Source organism: Podarcis vaucheri (genome assembly GCF_965113315.1).
Source record: "Podarcis vaucheri genome assembly, chromosome: 15".
Classification (NCBI taxonomy): Eukaryota; Metazoa; Chordata; class Lepidosauria; order Squamata; family Lacertidae; genus Podarcis; species Podarcis vaucheri.
The window spans coordinates 32,088,881-32,107,492 of NC_138753.1; the positions used below are offsets into that span (position 1 = coordinate 32,088,881).

An 18,612-nucleotide genomic window follows, 5' to 3' on the forward strand; every position below is an offset into this window, starting at 1 on the left:
CAATTTATACTTTTGCCTCTTGGAATGAAGTCCATTGTTTCAAAATAATGCCAAAGTTACCTGATATGATGAAGTTCTCATGAGCCAACCTATTTATCTGCTGAACTATAGATTAAAAAGTGTATGATTGATGAACACATTCTGCTGGACCTACCACAGATGTCTTTCCTTATCTCTGGTTCAGTTTTAGCACCACGTTAAATCAAAATTTAGTGTGACGAGACTGAGATGTGGTGAGTCTCAGGTTGACATGCTCCCCTCTCTTCCTCCACAAAGGCGCAAAGAGAGCTCCTTATTACTGTTTTCTAACTATGTGCTAATTTTATATTTTTCCTTGATAACAAACTGATGGTTTACGGATGTGGTTGGTGAGGTTCCCAACAACATCCATAAACTATAAGGAAGGAGGGAATCAGTGGCTACAGCTATGAATTCTGCTATTTTACTGCCTGAGGCTCTTGTGTGTCTCCACAGTTGCCACTTCCTTATAGTTTATACTGTGAATAAGCGGCTAAGGAAACAACAACTTTGCTGATATTGGCCCTTAGCAATCACAACTTGCCGAACAAACATGTGGCTACAGCAGGGATAGTAGTGACTTCCAGATGTTCTTCGACTACAACTCCCATCAGCCCCAGGCTGCATAGCCAATAGTTATGGATGATGGGAGCTGTAATAGGAGGACACCACCCTGGGCTATAAAGTATGCTGTGTGGATAAGGAACCAAAACTAGATGATCTGGTGAAAGTCGCCTTCAGTAACTGAGCACACTGCAAAGATAAGGTATTCTATTGGGTGTACTTTTGCGGTGAAAGAAGCCATGAGGCATGGGCCCTATATGCTGCCTCGATGGGAGACCACCTGGAAACTTAAGATGTTCAGCGCTCCTTGGAGAAAGAGTGGAAACACCTGACTTACCTTTGTGTGAAGAACGATATATATGATCTTAGAAAAATAGTCCAACAGATGGCTACTAAATCAGAGCAAACTTTCCACAAGAAAAATGAGAGGGAAAGCATGGAATAGAGAGATAAATACAGAAGATGCTTGCTAGAAGAAAAGAGACAGCTGGTTTGCTTACCGCTTCCTTTAGTACCATATGGCAGCTCGTAGGGTGAAGGGGTCTTTACCCAGAAGTAATCCTTTAGCTGTAAAAATAGTGGATGTTCCCGTGTGTAACTGCAATGAATGCAGAGGAGAAGATCATGCAAATCTGGCATTTTATATATTCAGAGCCTCCCTCTCCTGTTAGACTCACTCTGTCTCATCCCACCCCATTCCTCCTATCCCCCCCCCAAGCTTAGGAGAAACAGGTAGATGAGATCTGAGAGACCCCATTCACACAGTATACAACTAGTCCCGTTACTTACTTTGCAATGAGCTGTGCAGCTTTCTTCTCCACCTCTCCCAGAGGACAAGTCATCTTTTGTACTGGGAAATAAAAACTGTAAGACAAACAACAAAGGGAAATGGGGTGGGGGAGTTAAGTGTTGTTGCTGTTGTTTCCTTACCCCCCCCCCCCCAAGTTGTCTCAGTGATGCACAATTTAAGAGTGGATGCTTGTGTGCAATCCAAGCCTCTAGGGGAGGGGCAGATTTAGGGCACTGCGACCGGTTCCGCTGCCCTGGGCGCTGAGCCTAGGGGATGCCGCAGGGCATCGCAACTATGACGTAGTGATCTGAGCAGAACAGAAGACAAGAGGAGGAGGTGCACCAAATTTTGGCCACTGCTGAAATTTGAAGGTCCATAGTCCGCCCACGCTCTAGGGACTTGTAAGAAAGAGGTTTGGTTTGGGACATCACCTGCTAGCCACAAGTGAAACAAACCACCACTCCATCAGGGTGCCTCCATGGGACAGACAAGAAGCAGGGCTCATTCCATCAGATTTGCCAAAGGTTGAGTCCATCAGGCATGTCTTGCCCGTGAACTGTTTCTATGCCAGATAAGGACTACTATTTAAGAACCAATGCCTGAGTTTGCTTTTTTCCTCTTCCCTTTCTGTCCTTTTCTCCTTGTGTATCATGCTTTTTTAGATTGTAAGCCTCCGGGCAAGGACTGTTTCATCTTAACTGACTGTGTGTAAGCCACACTGAGCAGCATTTTGGCTGATGTGTGGGGCACAAGTCCTCAGCATGGATCAGCGAGGCTGTGCAGAAATGACAGCTTCTCCTAAGACACACATTATTGGAAAGGGGCTGCAGCTCAGCAGTAGTCAACATGCGCTTTATACAGACAGTTGCAGGTTCAATCCCTAGCATTTCCAATTAGGGAGGGATGGGAAAGACCCCTGCCTAAATCCCTGGAGAGTCACAGCCTGTCAACTTAAATGTGCAGACATTACTGAGATAGGTGGCCTCAATATTCATACACGCCATACAATGAAAGCACAACTTGCCCTGAAAAATCCTGGGAACTGTAGTTTGTTAAGGGACCTAGGAAATGCAGGTCTGGGAGGAGTAAGCTACAGTTCCCAGGATTCTCGGGGGAGGTAATGTGCTTTACATGTGTGCCTAAGTAAAAGGCACCTTCCTAGCCCAGGATTACACTTCCAAGAGTGGTGGACCAGCCTGTGCATTAACAGAGCATGAAAAGTGATGCTCCAAGCATTTGGAAGGTAATGGGAGATAAAAGTGTCTTAAGCATTAGAGAAGAGGTGCTTACAGAGGTAAGCACCCTTCCTCAAATGGCTGCAAGCAGGACAGAAGCGAGCAGGGCTCGTAAGTTTTATTGATAAGTGTGTTTTTGTATAGCCTTTGCTTTTGTTGCTAAATCTTCTTTACTGTTGCAAACCAGAGAGAGGGGATCTACCGTCTCTGGGTCCAACTCAGCCCCAGGCAGCATTGCCAATGGTCAGGGATGATGACCTTTCAGCTGCCACAGGGTGGAAAAGGGAGAAAAGAGCTCTCTGTCACCTGCATAACCACTTTTTGTGGTTGGTCTTTGTTAATTGCTTACAGTCTATAGCTTATTACGTGGCTCCCCAAGACATGGCAAGGAAAAGCGGGAATCCATGTTTATTCGGTTCAAAATGCCAAACCTCATGCCACATTACTTACACTTTAAAAGAAAATATTTTTAAGCTGGCCACTTTTATTTCGAAAGAAAAGCAACCATGCTGGGGGCCCTGATCATGCAGGGAACATGCTTTCTACATGGATCGAAGCCCCATGTTGCTTTACTACCAAACATCAACACCACCAACTTCTCTTATTTGTCCCCAAATGTGGTATCAGAACCACTGGTGGGAAATAGGAAGGGGGGGGTTGAGTGAGAAACAGGCACTAGCCCCAATCTGGACTCCTCTTGAAATGAGCAAGTTTAAGCAAGCTTTTTAAAAAGTGGGACTAATTTAATGTGCAGTCTGGGCGATCTATCGATGCATCATCCTAAACCAGTTTGAAGTCCATATCATGATATTTTTGACCTGGCAATAAATTGCAAATCATGGGGTGTGCACGTTTGCTCGCGCTATGCAAAAATTGCAATGCAGGAAAATCTTTGAAGCCAGCCAATGCCTCTACATAGTTCCATCCTTATTTCAGACATTCTGATATATCAGTATATCGTGATGTTTAGCTGGTGATATATTGCAATGTTGAAAACCAGATACTGCCCAGCCCTGGTTTGGCCCAAAGCTCACAATGGCTTCTGGTTGAGTTGCCAGGATAAAAACAGTCCAAGAAACATTTTGACAAATATTCCTCTCTCCAGAGATATGGATTTGAAAGCATGCTCAGTTCATTTGTCCAGAACACCACTATCTATAATCTGGTTTCCCCCTTCAAGCAAACTTTTCATTCCCAGTTTCCTGGCTTCATTTGTACCCATGGGAGGTGTTTTCAATGCCAGGACTCCTTCCTGGAACCTAGGAAAAGATGGGCGAGCCTATGAGCAGGTGCAGAGTGCACTTTTCTGGCCGCTGATTTATACTACATGACGTCCACATGCATTCGAGATTAGGAGAAAGGGTTCCTAAATCAAACAGCAGCATTGCCAAACAGAGTTACTGAACCTTTATCTCACTTTGCTTTATTTATTTTTAAAATGTCTGCGCCAGAGCCAAAATAAATATTATACGGATGGCTTACACACACACACACACACACACACACACACACAGCGAGAGAGAGACTTTGACTTTAAGAAGATAAGAGCAACAATTCAAAAGCAGGAAACTTGTAAATAACTAGCGGCCATGAAAATGTCACAGTTTAACTCGGCTAGGTTAAAGACGCCCACAAAAGTAAATAGCCTGTGGAAGTTTTTACTAGCCTGCTAGGGAATGGCAAAGGATGGAATGAGACCTCAATCTTTACTCTGGGTTCCTGCTGTTTTTCTACACTGGGTAAGGGGGGGGGGGTTCCCTCCTCTGGCAGCCCACTTGGTTTCTTTGGTAGATGTAAGATAAGGCACTGCTTTGACACACACTTCTTCCAAGCCATCCAAGGCTTTAAATCGGGGACAAGGAACTTGTAGCCTTGCTGTTGGATTCCAGCTCCCATTATCCCTGGCCACTGGCTATACTGGGATGACAGGAGTTGGAAGTCTAGCAGTAACTGGAGGTCTACAGACTCCTCACCACTACTTGCAAGGAAAGCAGTTGAACAACGCTTAGGAATGGACTTGTCACCCATATGAATAAGTGAGAGATGTTCTCACCTATTCCCAGTTAAAAGCCCTGAGGGTCCATTTTGAACTAGCCAATGTTTCTGAACAACGGTTATTAATCAGTTAAGGCCCGATTCAGGTAATATATCTGACCTTAATAAGACGGCAGGGATAACGACCCAAAACACCCCACGTGCCCCCCATTTAAAAGAAAAAGAAAAACCATTTCACAGCTGCATGTACCTTTCCTCCCGGGATTTTGTATACCACACCATCACCAAAAATATAGCCAATACTCCAAGTATCTTCCATCCTGAACAAAAAAAAAGACAGAATACTGTTAACACTGAGCCAGTCAAGTGTAGCCACACAACACCTAAAACACATATGGTGGAATGCCAGAGTGCAGAGTGAGAGAGAGGCTTAACTTGAGCCTGGATTCACTAGGGCTCAGCTCTGGGGCCTCTTTCGAAGCCAACCTGCAAACTTAGGACCTGGGATGTAACAAGAAGGCAGACACCTGTACATCAGGGGTAGGGGAACCTATGACTCTCCAGGTGTTGCTGTACTCCAGCTTCCATCAGCCCCAGCCACCTGTCCTAAGGCTAAGATGGTCAAGTACGGAGATGTCACCATCTTCTACAAAGGAAGGCGGGACATATTTTAGGTCGTATCTGGGGCATTTGAAGAACATGTGGGCATAATAATGTATGAAAGGGGTACAGGTGTACTGTTCTAGCCCACATTCCCAATGTCCTTGCAGAGAGAATTCAGTGTGCATTCAGCTGAACAAACAAGAGAATCAGACCTTTGACCCAATCCACAAAGGTCTGAGGTTGCAACCAACGGGGATGTTGGGAGCGGGGTTAGTGCATGCAACCCTGCTTCTCCCTCAACAGTTTTTCAGGTGAAGACCTGAATAAGAGTACAAGGGCAAAGCATAGCGAAACAGCAATCCTATACAGACTAAATCAATGGATTTTGAAGATAGAAGCCTAAGAGCACAAAGTTGTAATAAACAACCTAAAAGAATTTACAAACCTTTCTGATCCCACCCACACCATACATTTAAAGCAGATGATTTCCCCGCAAAGAATCCCAGGAACTGTCATTTACCATCAACAGAGCTACAATTCCCAGCACCCCTTAAACTGCAATTCCCAGAATTCTTTGGGGCAAGCCATGTTTAGTGTGGATGGGATCTCAAGCGGTGGCAGAGGCCAGGTTACAGGTGTCGGGTGTGTGTGGAATAATTTGCTTTCCTGAGATTGCAGTCTCATCAGGGAGGCTAAAGGTTTTCATGGGTCCTTGGATAACAGTACATTGGGGAACCCTTCCCCCTTGCCACCGCTCATTTGGCATTGTCCTCCAAATGCATCCTTTCCCTCTTTGGAACCTGTATCTTCATTTTCTAAAGGCACCTCCTTCTTTCAACCTACAACAAGCCTTTCCATATGACCTCAGACAGGGTGCTTTTCAGTTGAATCCACACCATTATCCAATGCCGAGAAATCATTTTCTGGGCATCCATTTGTGAAAGAAGCTTCCAAGGCCCATTGCCCACAATCACTTTTGCTAAAGTCAAGGTTGACTTTTTTCTTCTTCTTTAACATTCCCAATCCTGCACGGTGGGTATTTCTTATGACTGTAAACCTTGGTGGTGACATCTGTTACTTACAGTGCGGGGGGAAAGTATTTGATCCCCTGCTAAATTTGCCCATTTGCCCTCTGACGAAGAAATGAGCAGTCCATAATTTTACTAGTAGGTTTACTGTAGCTGTGAGAGACAGAATAACAACAGGAAAAACCCCAGAAACCCAGAAGACAAAAGTCACTGTATCAGCCACATTCTCATATAATGATAAGCTAAGATTTAGAATGGTTTATCTGGAAAGAGCAACACACTGATATGATTACTGATAGTTCCCACTTTGCTCATCCCCTGAAACAGGTGGGATAAACAAACTAGGAACCCTTTCTTGGCTTTGTATCACATCTGACCAGGGAACATGTTTTCTTGTTTCCTAGCAAGCCACAGTCCTTAGCCAATCTTATACCCACCATTTTTTAAAACATAATTTTCTACTACACTATCACATACCCCACCCTTACTTGTCCAGATCACAAGTACACTTGCTTCCAGATATGTGTAGCATAAGAAAGGGGAATGGCACAACACTTGGACTTACGAGACTTGTTGATCATTTTTATCAGCAGATGAAGAATCGTCTTGTGGCTTTTGCTCTCATTGCAACTGCTATCAGCCACCTGGAAAACAAAGAAGACATGCTTATTTGAGTTATTTATTAATAAAGATATGCACACACAGCTACATGATTAAAAATATCAAAGCAGTTTGTCACAAAATGCATAAAACCATACACACGAAAGTTAAAAACAGACCTCAACTAACCATTGCAGAAAGATAGGTCTGGTTGCCTGCATAGGTCTGGTGGAATAGAAAAGTTTCCAGCAGGTATTTAAGAATTGAAATAGAAAGTGCCCACTGAGTCTCCACTGGCAGAGTACAGTAGTACCTCCGGTTACAAACTTAATCTGTTCCGGAGGTCCGTTCGTAACCGGAAACCGCTCATAACATGAGGCGCACTTTCGCTAACGGCGCCTCCTGCTGCTGCCCGCATCCCGCTCGCATCCCGTGGGGAAAGTTCGCAACAAGGGGACCTACTTCTGGGTTAGTGGAGCGTGTAACCCGAAGCTTTCGTAAGGGGGGGCGGTATGTAACATGAGGTACCACTGTATTCCACAATACTGGACCAATGACAATGAAGACTCCCATTTCTTGTTGTTATCAAGTGAGCCTCGCCAACTCAGGGAACAACCAACGATGCTTCTGCGGATGATCTCAGTGATCGAGCTGAGATCTAAGGTTCAGGCAATCCCTGAACTACCCTAGACTTAAATTGTTAAGGGCTTTGTAATTAATACAAGGATCTTGAACCTGGCTCAGTAATAGATGGGCAGCCAGCGCAGCTGTGTTAACAATGGCATCACATGTTCTATATGGCCATCGCATTCCATATAGGAGCATTGGAGCTTCCAAACCAGACCCAAGGACAGCCCCACAAGGAGCACATTACAGTTATCCAGCCTTGAAGCTACCAACATGTGGACTATAGTGGTGAGGATATCCCTGCCCAGGAATGGCCGTAGCTGGCAAACCAGACGAAGCTGGTAAAAGGTACTCTGAGCCGCAGAGGATATTTGTGGGCCTCTAGTGACAAATATATATCCAGGAGTACCTCCAAAGCTACACACCTGTTCCTTCAGAGGGAGAGCAACCCCATCCAGAACAGGTAACTTGCCATTTTCCTGCATATGGGAACCACCCACTGAAAAAGTCCCTGTATTTTCAGGATTTAAGCAGTTTATTGGCCCTCATCCACTCCACCACAGCATTCAGACACCGTATCTAGAGCTTTCATAGACTCTCCCGATAAGAATGTTAAGAATCTCACGTTGCAGAAGTTAGGGTAGCTCAAATAACTGTGAGATGTTGTGACTGCATTTTCCCTCCCAACACGAGAAGTTTCATGAACAAACAAGGAGACAGACAGCAACAGCTCACTATTCAAATATCACTGTTTACAAGAGAAAGACTTTAATATATAAAATGTACTTTATTCAAGGGAGTATACATTGTTATACAAGTTGTTGCCCCATAAAAGGCTGTTTTTCCAACCAAGGCCTGTCTCACACAAAATGTTAAGCCATGGTTTGTTTAATAAGCCATGGTTTGCCCCACAAACAATCAAACAACTGATGATTCTTTCTCCAAAGTTTAGTTTCAACTTCTTTTGTCTTGTGGGATGGGGGGGGGGGACAAGCCATGGTTAAATAAGAGTGCTGCTTTTATTTAGAATACCAAACCATGAATAAAGCAAACCAGGGTTTATAAGACAACAACAAACCATAGTTAAGCTGATGGGCTAGGTTCAGATGATAAAACACACAGTTTAATAAACTGGTTAAAATCATACCCAAACCAGGCAAAAAATGCAAGCTTAATCCCAGCAATTGTTTCCTGAGTTTTCATCTTTTTGTCTTTTATTCTAAGGTTTACAATTGAGATACATATGTGTAAGGGTTTCCACCAGGTGGTCTTCACCTGGGCAAATTCTTTCTCCTTCCACCCTGCCTGAGAACCTTCCCCAAAGGAGGAAATTCAAGGTAATTATGGTTAGTTTCATGTGCCCCAAGAAAGTTGAAAATAAAGAGGGGAACATTTTTTCTCTGCTACTACTGTCAATACCCCACAACCTAGTTCTTATTGTAGCCTTGGCAGATGGTAGGGACATCAATCGCAAATGTTCCACAGACAGCACAAGTTGCTGTACCTACTTGTTAAACTGTTGTAGCCCTGGGGAAAGAAAGGGATCTAACAAAACTTCACTGAGGAGAGGATCTTTATCTGATGTAAGGCAGATGTTTAACCAGCATAGAAGAAATCTCGCCCAGGCGATAGTCTCTACCCTGTGTTGACCTCCCTCTAGACACAAGGCTGCATAGGGTACACAGCGTGGGACAGTAAAAATCTTGAAGAGGAAAGCTGCCTGCACTCGTTCTACTGCTCTGCCTCCTTTCTTTTAGGCAAATGTTTTGTGCCACTGGGGAAGTGGTAATTCTGTATTGATTTGTTCTGGATGTTTGTATGTGATGCCAATAAAAGGTTTGATGATGATTTATTCTAAGGTTGGGGAAACTCTTCTTGTCTCTGGCACAAATTAAAAATAATAGGTTTACATAGGTGTTTTTTATAAAAAAAGAAAGCTCTTGAGCTCCTTTGATTTCAATGAATCATGAATATGTGAAAACGTTTCTGAATTGTGTTTTGTTTTCTAAATATGCATAATCATAAATGTTCATTGAAAATCAAAACAGATGTTAATGCAAGATCATTTAAATTCATATAGACTGAACTCAGAATAAAACTTCTCAAAAAAACAACAACCTAACCCCTAATCAAATACTTAAGAAAGCTACATTTAAGTTATATTTTTAAAAGCACTGTTTGTTCCAGCTCTGATTTCAGTTTGTAACTTGCTTTCTTCTGCAACTATTTCGGCAATTTCATAAAGTTATAAAGTTTACATATCTCATCTTAGGTTAATATGTGAATGCATGTATTTACACACATAGTGTGCCCTCTGGGTGCTATTGGGGTACAGAGACTCCATCATCCCCGGCCACTGGTTAAACTGGCTGCGGCTGATGGGAATGGGAGTTCAACAGTATCTGGAGGGTACCATGTAGGCTGCCCCTACATCAGTCCAAGAGTTCATCCCTGCCAACATCTTGCTTCAGAGGTGCCAGGGACAAAAAATATTGGAGACCTGTTGCCCCCATCTGCTGGAGGCTTCTCACTGGAAGGAATTGGCTGGCAACTGATATGCAAACACATTACAAAAGACAGAGTCCAGTGTTTCGTTTTCCAAATGTAAAGCATGCAAGGGCAATTAAAGGAGAGGCATCCACGTATTCATTACTTGTTCATATTCAAAAACATTCTGTTTTGACACAACCCCAAATACCCAGAAACATCACCAAGCCCTCATCCAACACCAGACAAGACAGCTCAGTACGCTTTGTAGCCGCTGAACACCTCAGACAGGATCCCTCATAAAGCAGACAAAGAAGCAGGGATAAAAGGTGACACTCAACATACTTGGAAAGAATCAAATTGCTCCAGCTCGGTCATCTCAATCAGAGTGAAGAAGTCAGTCTCTCAAAAGGGCCTCTGGGTTTATGTTTGCTGCTTTCCTTCCTTAGTGGGTGCACCCAAGACTGAGCAAAAGTGGAACTTGCCTCTTGGATGCCCAGTCTCCCACTAAGGGTTTTCAACACTGCATTGCCATGCGGCTCAGAAAATGTACAAGGAAGTTTCCCTGCCCACATTCAATGTTTACTTTCAAACACACCTATGATGACTTGAGTGATGCCCAGCACATCTTAAGCCTAAACCACACATTGCACCCAAATGCATGCAAAGGAGACTACGGGTCTTTTTGATTAAAGCAAAACACTGGCTTTGGTTAGTGACTGGTGGGCTCATTATGCTTAGCTTAGCTGGGCTTGGCTTGCTAACAAGACAGGTTACTTCCTCTCCCCAAAACCAAATGAGCCTGCCCAAATTTGAACAAAGCTCACTCCAAACCTCGAAGATAGTCTCCTTCCTTACCTGTGTGTTATCCCCTGCCATCAGTACAAGACTTGTTAAAGTTTTTTTGGGGGGGTAAAGCATGGGAAATAGAGAAGTAGTAAGAACTGGGCGCTTAACCCTTTCTCTGCTGGCCATTTATTATATGCTAGGATTTTTTAATGCAGGAAAAAGTGGACTTAAAACTGGGGGAGAATGAAGAACAGGTTGGGAGGGGTGTGATTGCGAGGGGTGAAATAGCAGCTCAGAAAAAAGCTCCATGCACCCTTCTTCAGCTCTCTTCATTTCACTGCCACCATCAAAACTCCTCAAAACTCTGGAATTCACTGCCAGTTGAACATCACAAAATTAGCATCCTTTTAGGCCTACAGAAAAGCCTTAGGGACCCACATATTTCCAGTGGCCTAGTCACGAGGGATAATGTATGGAACTACTGCGTTCCCTTGGGGTTGACAGAAATTGTGCTTTATTTATGGCTGGATATACAATACATTCATAAACGGTGTGGTATATTGTCTGTTTTGGTGAAATGTTAATGTAGTTAGTCACATCTATACGATATATCTAAAGTGCTGTTGTGGTCCACTCACATCCCATTTTGTATAAACACGCCGTCTGAAATGCATGAACATGAAGACAGGAAAAAGCAGAGGTTCCTGTGCAGCAGCTATCAACCATTGAGACTCAAGAGAAATGTTCCAAGAAGGCAGGGACAAGACATTTGTCTTTGCAAATTAAAAACCACAATTTTGTTCTTCATTTCCAAGTGCTTAAGGGGAACATTAAGTTGCCTGTGTGCTTCTTTCAATACAAGACTCCGTTTCAGCAGAGCTTTTCATTTGAAAATTGGTGCCCTATGACAAAGAAGCAATAATTATCTGACCAGTTCAAATCCAAGTTAAAAACAATAATCTAAAAGGCCTGGAAAAAAGAAAAGGTTTTTTGACCGGCATTGAAAAGACAACAAGCTCGGTACCTAATAAGCATATCAACGTTTATAGCTTTGCAAAGTAAGTAAGGATTCCATAGCCATTCACCAAAATAGCACTTATACAAGCTCATAAATTCATATAATGAAGTGAGATACACAAAAATAAATCACTTCAATGTGTGGAGGAGGTGGGGTGAATAACCAACAAGCATAATCTGAATATGTCACTTTAAAAGTACAACTATAAATCAAACTGTTATTAACTATAAAATGCTTTAAAAAAATAACAGATCACAATTCTTTTTCTTGTTTAACTAGAAAGCAGCCTTTGAATTCATTTTCCCATAGAGGCTAGCTGTCAATAGATTCATGGGCAATCAATAGACTTTCAGCATGTTCAAATAACCCCTTTAGCAACTACTTCTCTCTCTCTCTCGACTTTTTATAGTCCTTCAGTTTTGATGCAGGCTATAAACACATCAATAAAATCCAGAAGGTCATTCTTTCTCATTGAGGAGTATTACTTCAGCCAACTAGCAGAGCAGAGGCAAGTATCTTTCCCTTGGAAGGGCAGGTTTATTAGTGCAGTCAGAACCAAAACAAGGGTGCCGGCTGTAGTGCCGACTTAGAAGGCTTATTTTGCTGACTTTAACCTCCACAGGATTGAAGAGTCTGGTATGAGGGCTGGAGTGGGGCTTGTTTGGCAGAAGCTTTTAACATCCACCGCAAACTATACGAAACCTCTAGATATTTCTAAAAGCTGCTTGACATTCAGAAACCTGCACACAATAGAAAGCTTTACCTGTCATCTGACATCTTTTCGACAAAGAATGTGTACAGTGTAATAGGAAACTCACCCAGTTTCAGAACTCACTAGATCAACAGGATCCACTGCCCTTTTCAATTGTTCTAAGTAGGGATCGGCAAATATGTCAATTTCAGTTTCTCATATATCCAGTTCCCCACATTTCCACAGCAAATTGCATCTTAGTGCAATTTTCTCTCAATATACACGTTTTTGTATGCAGCTTCGACAAATAGTCACATTCCCCCCCAAAAAAAAAACAATTTCCCCTACTCTGTTGCTCTTTAGAACATTACCTTCACTCTTGTGTACATTTTATGCGCAGTGTCCTCCAATATATGCATTGTTGCAAACATGGGCTGGGGAAAGGGATTGCAAAGTTCAGAGAACTGCAAATTTCAAAGGACAGCTGTGCTTCAGATCATGTACGTATTGGTTCGAGAAGAGTGCATCAGGTAGTCTCTCATTAAAATGCAAACAAAACTGCATTTCTCCCCCATCCCTAATTCTAGGTGCGTGCAATGATAATGGTTTCTGCTTCCAACCTATGCACATTCATTAGAAAGGGCGTAGCAATACACAGTCCCAGTTGTCCACATAGAGAGCTCCCTCCATATGATGAATATGCATATAGAGTAGAAACAGAGGGTTGCATCCATTACTAATTCTACTCTACCCACTGAAGTTAATGGACTTGACTAACTTAGGTTCATTAATTCCAATGGGTCTACTCTGAAAAGAACTAAGCTGGATACATCCCAGAGTCTGTCACAATGATACTGCCCCAGTACTTGGAACAATTGGAAAGGGCTATGGAATGAGATGCTAATGGAAGGTCTAATTCCATGGGGGCTATTTTAGCAAAAGACATACAAATTGCAGAGTTGGCAGATAAACTGCCAAGACACAGTCAAGCAATTTATTCTAATCCCCGGGCATGGGCTGAAGTTGAGCAGGGACTGGCTTTGGTTGGTGCCTAGGCGGAAAGTCACCCAGGAGCCCTACTAAACCCCACCGTCAGTTCCACCAGACAAAAATAAGTAAATAAACTTTGACATTCGGTTCAGATTCAGGGCAAGCAATCAAACTGATAAATGGCCTGCAAATGTTTTTGCTGGAAGGTAAACTTCTAATCCACTTGCTAAGAAGCAGCATTGTGTGCATATTTATTTAAATGAATATAGTTAAGTATTTCATATGTATGTTTAACAAGGTGGTTCTTGTGTACACATGCTTAGTAAGCATTTATAAAAACAATAGCTGTAATAAATCAATACCATAATAAAGAGAGACCTGAAATGCAACTAACTTATGAACTTTTCAAGTGCAAGAAAACTAGTCCTGAAACCGACTAGAATTTTATTTAAATCGGGACCCATGGTTTATACCAAGGCAAAGCAAGATTATTTAAAGGTGAAACTAACTGAGCAGAGGTCCTCCTACCAGCTGCACATGAGGAGGGTGGGAGATGAATACCGAAGATTCCGGCGTATTAGGCAACTGGGCGTATTAGATGACCCCCCCAAATTGGCAGCTGCAATTTGGGGTTTGTCTTATAAGCCCAGTCGCCTAATACGCTGGGCAGCTCCATGCCAGGAGAAAGCCACCCGGGGCCGAGCGCAGCCCGCCGCCCGCTGCCAACTGCTTCTGAAGCAACAGTGGACGGGCTCCGTGCCGCGCCACCCATACCCTGCGTATAAGACGACCCCCAACTTTTTAACCTCCTTTTTGGGGTTAAAAAGTCGTCTTATATGCCAGAATCTACGGTATCTACATTGTATTAAACTGCAGTTCATGGTTACTTACAGACACCATCTTGCTAGCTCCCCCAGCCAGCTGCCGTCAACATAATAATTTTGTCTATTTAAACGGCAGCAGGGACACGGGGTAGACAAATACAGGATCAAAAGTCATTGGGCAAACAAAAGAACACTAGCCAATACTAAACAGTTACTAAACATCCCTCGACAGAGTGCAATAAACTCTGAAAGTTTTTATTTATTTTTTTAAATGATATTTATTGAAAAAAGAATTTTTAAAATCACAAAGAAACAAAAAAGACAAAATTACAGAAAAAAAGACAAAAACAAAGATAATAAATAAAAAATAAAACCATCATTTTCAAATTCTCCACTTTCTTTACCTTCTTTCCATGACCTCCTCCCCCTCCCATCTCTTGTATCTTAATTGATAATTGTCACAGCAAATCCTTCCCATAATTCATAATATTCTGTCAATACATAACCTTACTCTAGTTTCATCTTATCTTATATAAAACCTTAAAACTTAAATCTTATTTTTACCAGCTTCTCATAACCATTACCTTTTTACCTAATTCTTTAAACATTAAACTCTTCATAGAAGAGCCTAGTAATTTCATTTCAGCATTTTTGCAACTTTCATAAAAACATTTCTGACGATAAAAAAACAAAAAGAGAATAAAAACAATCCAATCTTCTTCCAGCGTCCCCTCCCCCCGGTCCCGGGATTATCCCATCCCCCCGGCCCATTTAACCTGGTGATCTTATATCCGAGGCCATCAAATCTCTTCCATGTCCCTTCCGCAGTTCTTCTTCATATTTTCCTTTCACTCGTGGGAACTCCAGCTTGGTAGTGTTTTTGACCCTTTTCGACTGATCAGCCCCTTTCTCATAGTCCAGACTAAACTCCATGTGGTATTTTAAAACATGTTTCAAGTAATAAACATATTTCCAATTCCCTCCAAGATAAGTCCCAACAGCTCCAAACCTCTGACGGCCCGTTGCCAGATTCTGAGAGTCCAAACATCCCTGCATAGGGGGGTCAGTCCAACCCCCCATTTCCAGCCAAACTTTGTCTTTCAGAATCTGTTTTTTTCCAAGTTCATTTATCAAATCCAAAGACTCATTTTCTTGCTGGGCCAGAAGTCCCTCCATTCCTGGTGCCCATGGTTCAGCAAGGTCCTCTTCTTTCAGTTGTTCTGACATGGCATGCTCCTGTTTTGGTTCCTGAGTGGGCTCCATATGATTTCCCACTACCTGTTCAAAGGTTCTGGCCGCATTAGTCATAAAATCCATCTTCTGACTTAGCTGATCCAATAGGGCACTTATTTTACAGAAAGCATCCAACAGTGCTTCTGAAGACATTGTCCTACAAGGTCATGAATTCTTTCCCACAGTTATAATCAATAACAGCTGCAAGTTCCCAGGGTTTAGTTACAACCTCACAGTTCCCCTCTAGGGAGAAGACTTCTGGTAGTTCTTTTCCTTAGAAACAATAACAACAAAGTTTCTTTTTTTAAGATATTTTGTCCATATTTGTTCTTTTAAAAGACGAAAGGAAACAATGCAGTCACAATGTTTCTCTTCTTTTAACTATCAAAACATTTATTTCTGGTCAATGAGCTCCAAACATCAAATCTGACACCCCGCTCCAGGGTCAGGACGGTGGAAAATTACTTTGCTTTAACTTCACTTCTGCAGATTTAAACAACTCAAGAGAAACCCCCCTTCTTCTCCTGCTGTCAAAGAGGGGTTCAGTGATTTAAAATGATGAAAGTCGATCCTTTAAAAATAATTTTTAAGGCTCTAATTTGTATTGTCTTTGCTTTGTTCTAACTACAAAGAAACGGAAGGGTGACTTCCTGTTTATCCTTCCCGTTTCAGTACCAAATTAGGGTTAGTTTTAAAGTCCAGATTCCTTCTTATTTCGCCAGTTCTTATCTGAAGTCCAAATATTTACTGTTCCAGTACTCACGGTTGGTTATTTTAAATGCCAAATTGTCCCAGGAAAAAGGCAGAGCTCTCCGGCAACGGCTATGCGGCTTCGCTCCACAGAAAAAGCAGTAAACTCACAGCACCGCGCCACTTCCCCCTCTTCACTTCAGAGCCCGTTTGTGGGTTCCTTTGTGGGTTGGGGGGCGCTAAGGTGCCCGCTGAGTCCCACGGTCACAGGCTTCATCCGCCTGTGATTTCCAGAAGGGTCCCCGCTATGCCGCAGCGGAAAAGACCCGTTTCATGCGGAGCTGGTCCCTCCAGTTCAGAGGGAGTCCGCCATTGCCAGTGGCGCCACCCCGGAAGTCCCGGTATTTGTAGATTTTCAGGGGGCCAGCCAATTTGAAGAATTTTAAACTCTGAAAGTTTTTATTTCCCTGGCACAGAGAGCCCTTTCTTTCTCTTTTTAGTTCCATTCATTGATAGAACCTCTCTGTTACTCTTATGCAAACACATAAGGCACCTTATCCAGTCTTGCCCCATCCACCAGCAAGAGAAGGGAGAGCTATAGAAAGCATCCCTTCTCTCATCTCTGTCAGAAAGCATACTCTAATTCCAACTGTCCCAAGGCTGCAGAAGCCAGACTAAAAGGACACTGATCTCTACCTCAAACCAGAGGAACAAGGGTGTTTGGTAGTTTTAAGTACCTTTTATATATGCGTATATTTTTAATTCCATTAATGTTCAATTGGTTTTTAATTACAGTGGTACCTCAGGTTAAGTACTTAATTCCTTCCGGAGGTCCGTACTTAATCTGAAACTGTTCTTAACCTGAAGCACCACTTTAGCCTATGGGGCCTCCTGCTGCCGCCGCGCCGCGGGAGCACGATTTCTGTTCTCATCCTGAAGCAAAGTTCTTAACCTGAAGCACTATTTCTGGGTTAGCAGAGTCTGTAACCTGAAGCGTATGTAACCTGAAGCGTATGTAACCCACGGCACCACTGTATTGCTTTTTTCCGATGTTTTTAGCTATTGTTTTTCTAATCTGTGAGCCGCCTTGAGTATCATCAGGGGAAAAGGTGGGGTGTTCTTATTCTTATTCTTAATGCTTTACATTGTTTGTATTTGTTGTAAGCCACCTTGGGGAAAAATTGATTGAAATCAGGGGAAAGAAAGGAGGATTTAGTCCAGGGGTCTCCAAGCTTTCCTTGCCTCGGGCCGGTGTCTCCAGTGACAATTGCATGGTGGGCCGGAGGGCGGGATAGCACGCGCCCACGCTATTTCCGGCGCACTTCCGGGTCGGAGGAGGCCCGTGCGTGTGCGCACAAGCTATTTCCGATGTTCCTCCAACCTGGAAGTGGGTTGCTGTGGGCCAGATAAACGAGTCCCTTGGGCCTTATCTGGCCCCCGGACCATAGGTTGGTGACCCCTGATTTAGCCCTTTGGCAACTGCCTTAAGCTGGAGCCAATCTGACATGCTGACAGGAGGGAGTCCAGCATTTCCAGCAAAGGGAAATAAAGAAGCCACAAACAACATAATGGTATCACCAAGGCCCTTTTCCAGCCTGAAACGCACCAGAACTCGGTTCCAGTGCCTCTCAGGCGGGTGGCATTGTCATTATAAGAGAACAAGGGAGGCATTCATGGTGAGTTCTGGCACTTCTTTTTCTAGAAAAAAAAAAGCACCGGGTATCACCACTGGCAGGAGTAATCTGCCCTAAGTCAGAGTCATTCTAATATGCTGGAGATGACTCCACCCAAGTTCATTGAATAAGGAGGGGGGAAGCCTCATGCCACTTACATACCACGCCAAACCAGGTGTGCCGCTCACTCATCACAATGTTGTTCAAAAAAAAAGAAAAAGGTTAAGAATGAGAAATAGTCAAGACACATTCCACTAGTTGTCACCAATTCATCCTAGATAGAGGGCAGGTGTGTCTAAGGCAAACACAGACCCAAGACCTCTAAGACCTCTCCCTGCTGAGCCACCAATAAAGCCAAAGGCAGGTGAGAGAAGACTCTGCTAACTGGCCTATGACAGTGATAATTTGTGATAGCTAATAATGCAAGATGGACCACAGCTGGCTGTATCATAAGATTTCCCCAAAGACTAAAAAAACCCATCTACACTACAAGAAGAAGCTAGCAAATGGTGAAGAGGTGCGCCATCAATGGCTGATATATCCAACCTCAAAAGATTTGTTTTTGTTTTGTTGCAGGTTCAAAAGACTGAAAGAACATTGGAGAGAAATGTGCTTATCTAAAGGAAAAAACAATTGATATTAATCAGCAGAAAACTAGATGACCCTCGAGTCCCTTCCAACTCTATAATTCTTATGAACATTTAAACAGAGTTAAAGATCAAGAAACTATGGTTCACTTCCTTGGAAAATATATCCA

The 18,612-nt window shown here is 43.0% G+C and overlaps 1 protein-coding gene across 18 annotated transcripts in view; it reads right to left on the reverse strand.

The window, feature by feature from the left end:
• The window catches only part of ST3GAL4 (ST3 beta-galactoside alpha-2,3-sialyltransferase 4), a 173,505-nt gene that overhangs the window by 16,085 nt on the left and 138,808 nt on the right, over nucleotides 1-18,612 (reverse strand). For 9 of the 18 annotated variants that reach the window (XM_082200621.1, XM_082200620.1, XM_082200608.1 and 6 more), the window contains 4 exons: nucleotides 6,799-6,877; nucleotides 4,853-4,922; nucleotides 1,372-1,446; nucleotides 1,083-1,180 (listed from right to left, as the gene is read on the reverse strand). In XM_082200621.1, the coding sequence (XP_082056747.1) occupies nucleotides 1,083-1,180; nucleotides 1,372-1,446; nucleotides 4,853-4,922; nucleotides 6,799-6,877 (322 nt within the window). Of the gene's footprint in view, nucleotides 1-1,082; nucleotides 1,181-1,371; nucleotides 1,447-4,852; nucleotides 4,923-6,798; nucleotides 6,878-7,295; nucleotides 7,422-10,292; nucleotides 10,341-14,326; nucleotides 14,357-18,612 lie in introns of those variants that run through there. The other 9 variants (XM_082200610.1, XM_082200613.1, XM_082200612.1 and 6 more) reach the window with 4 other exon arrangements.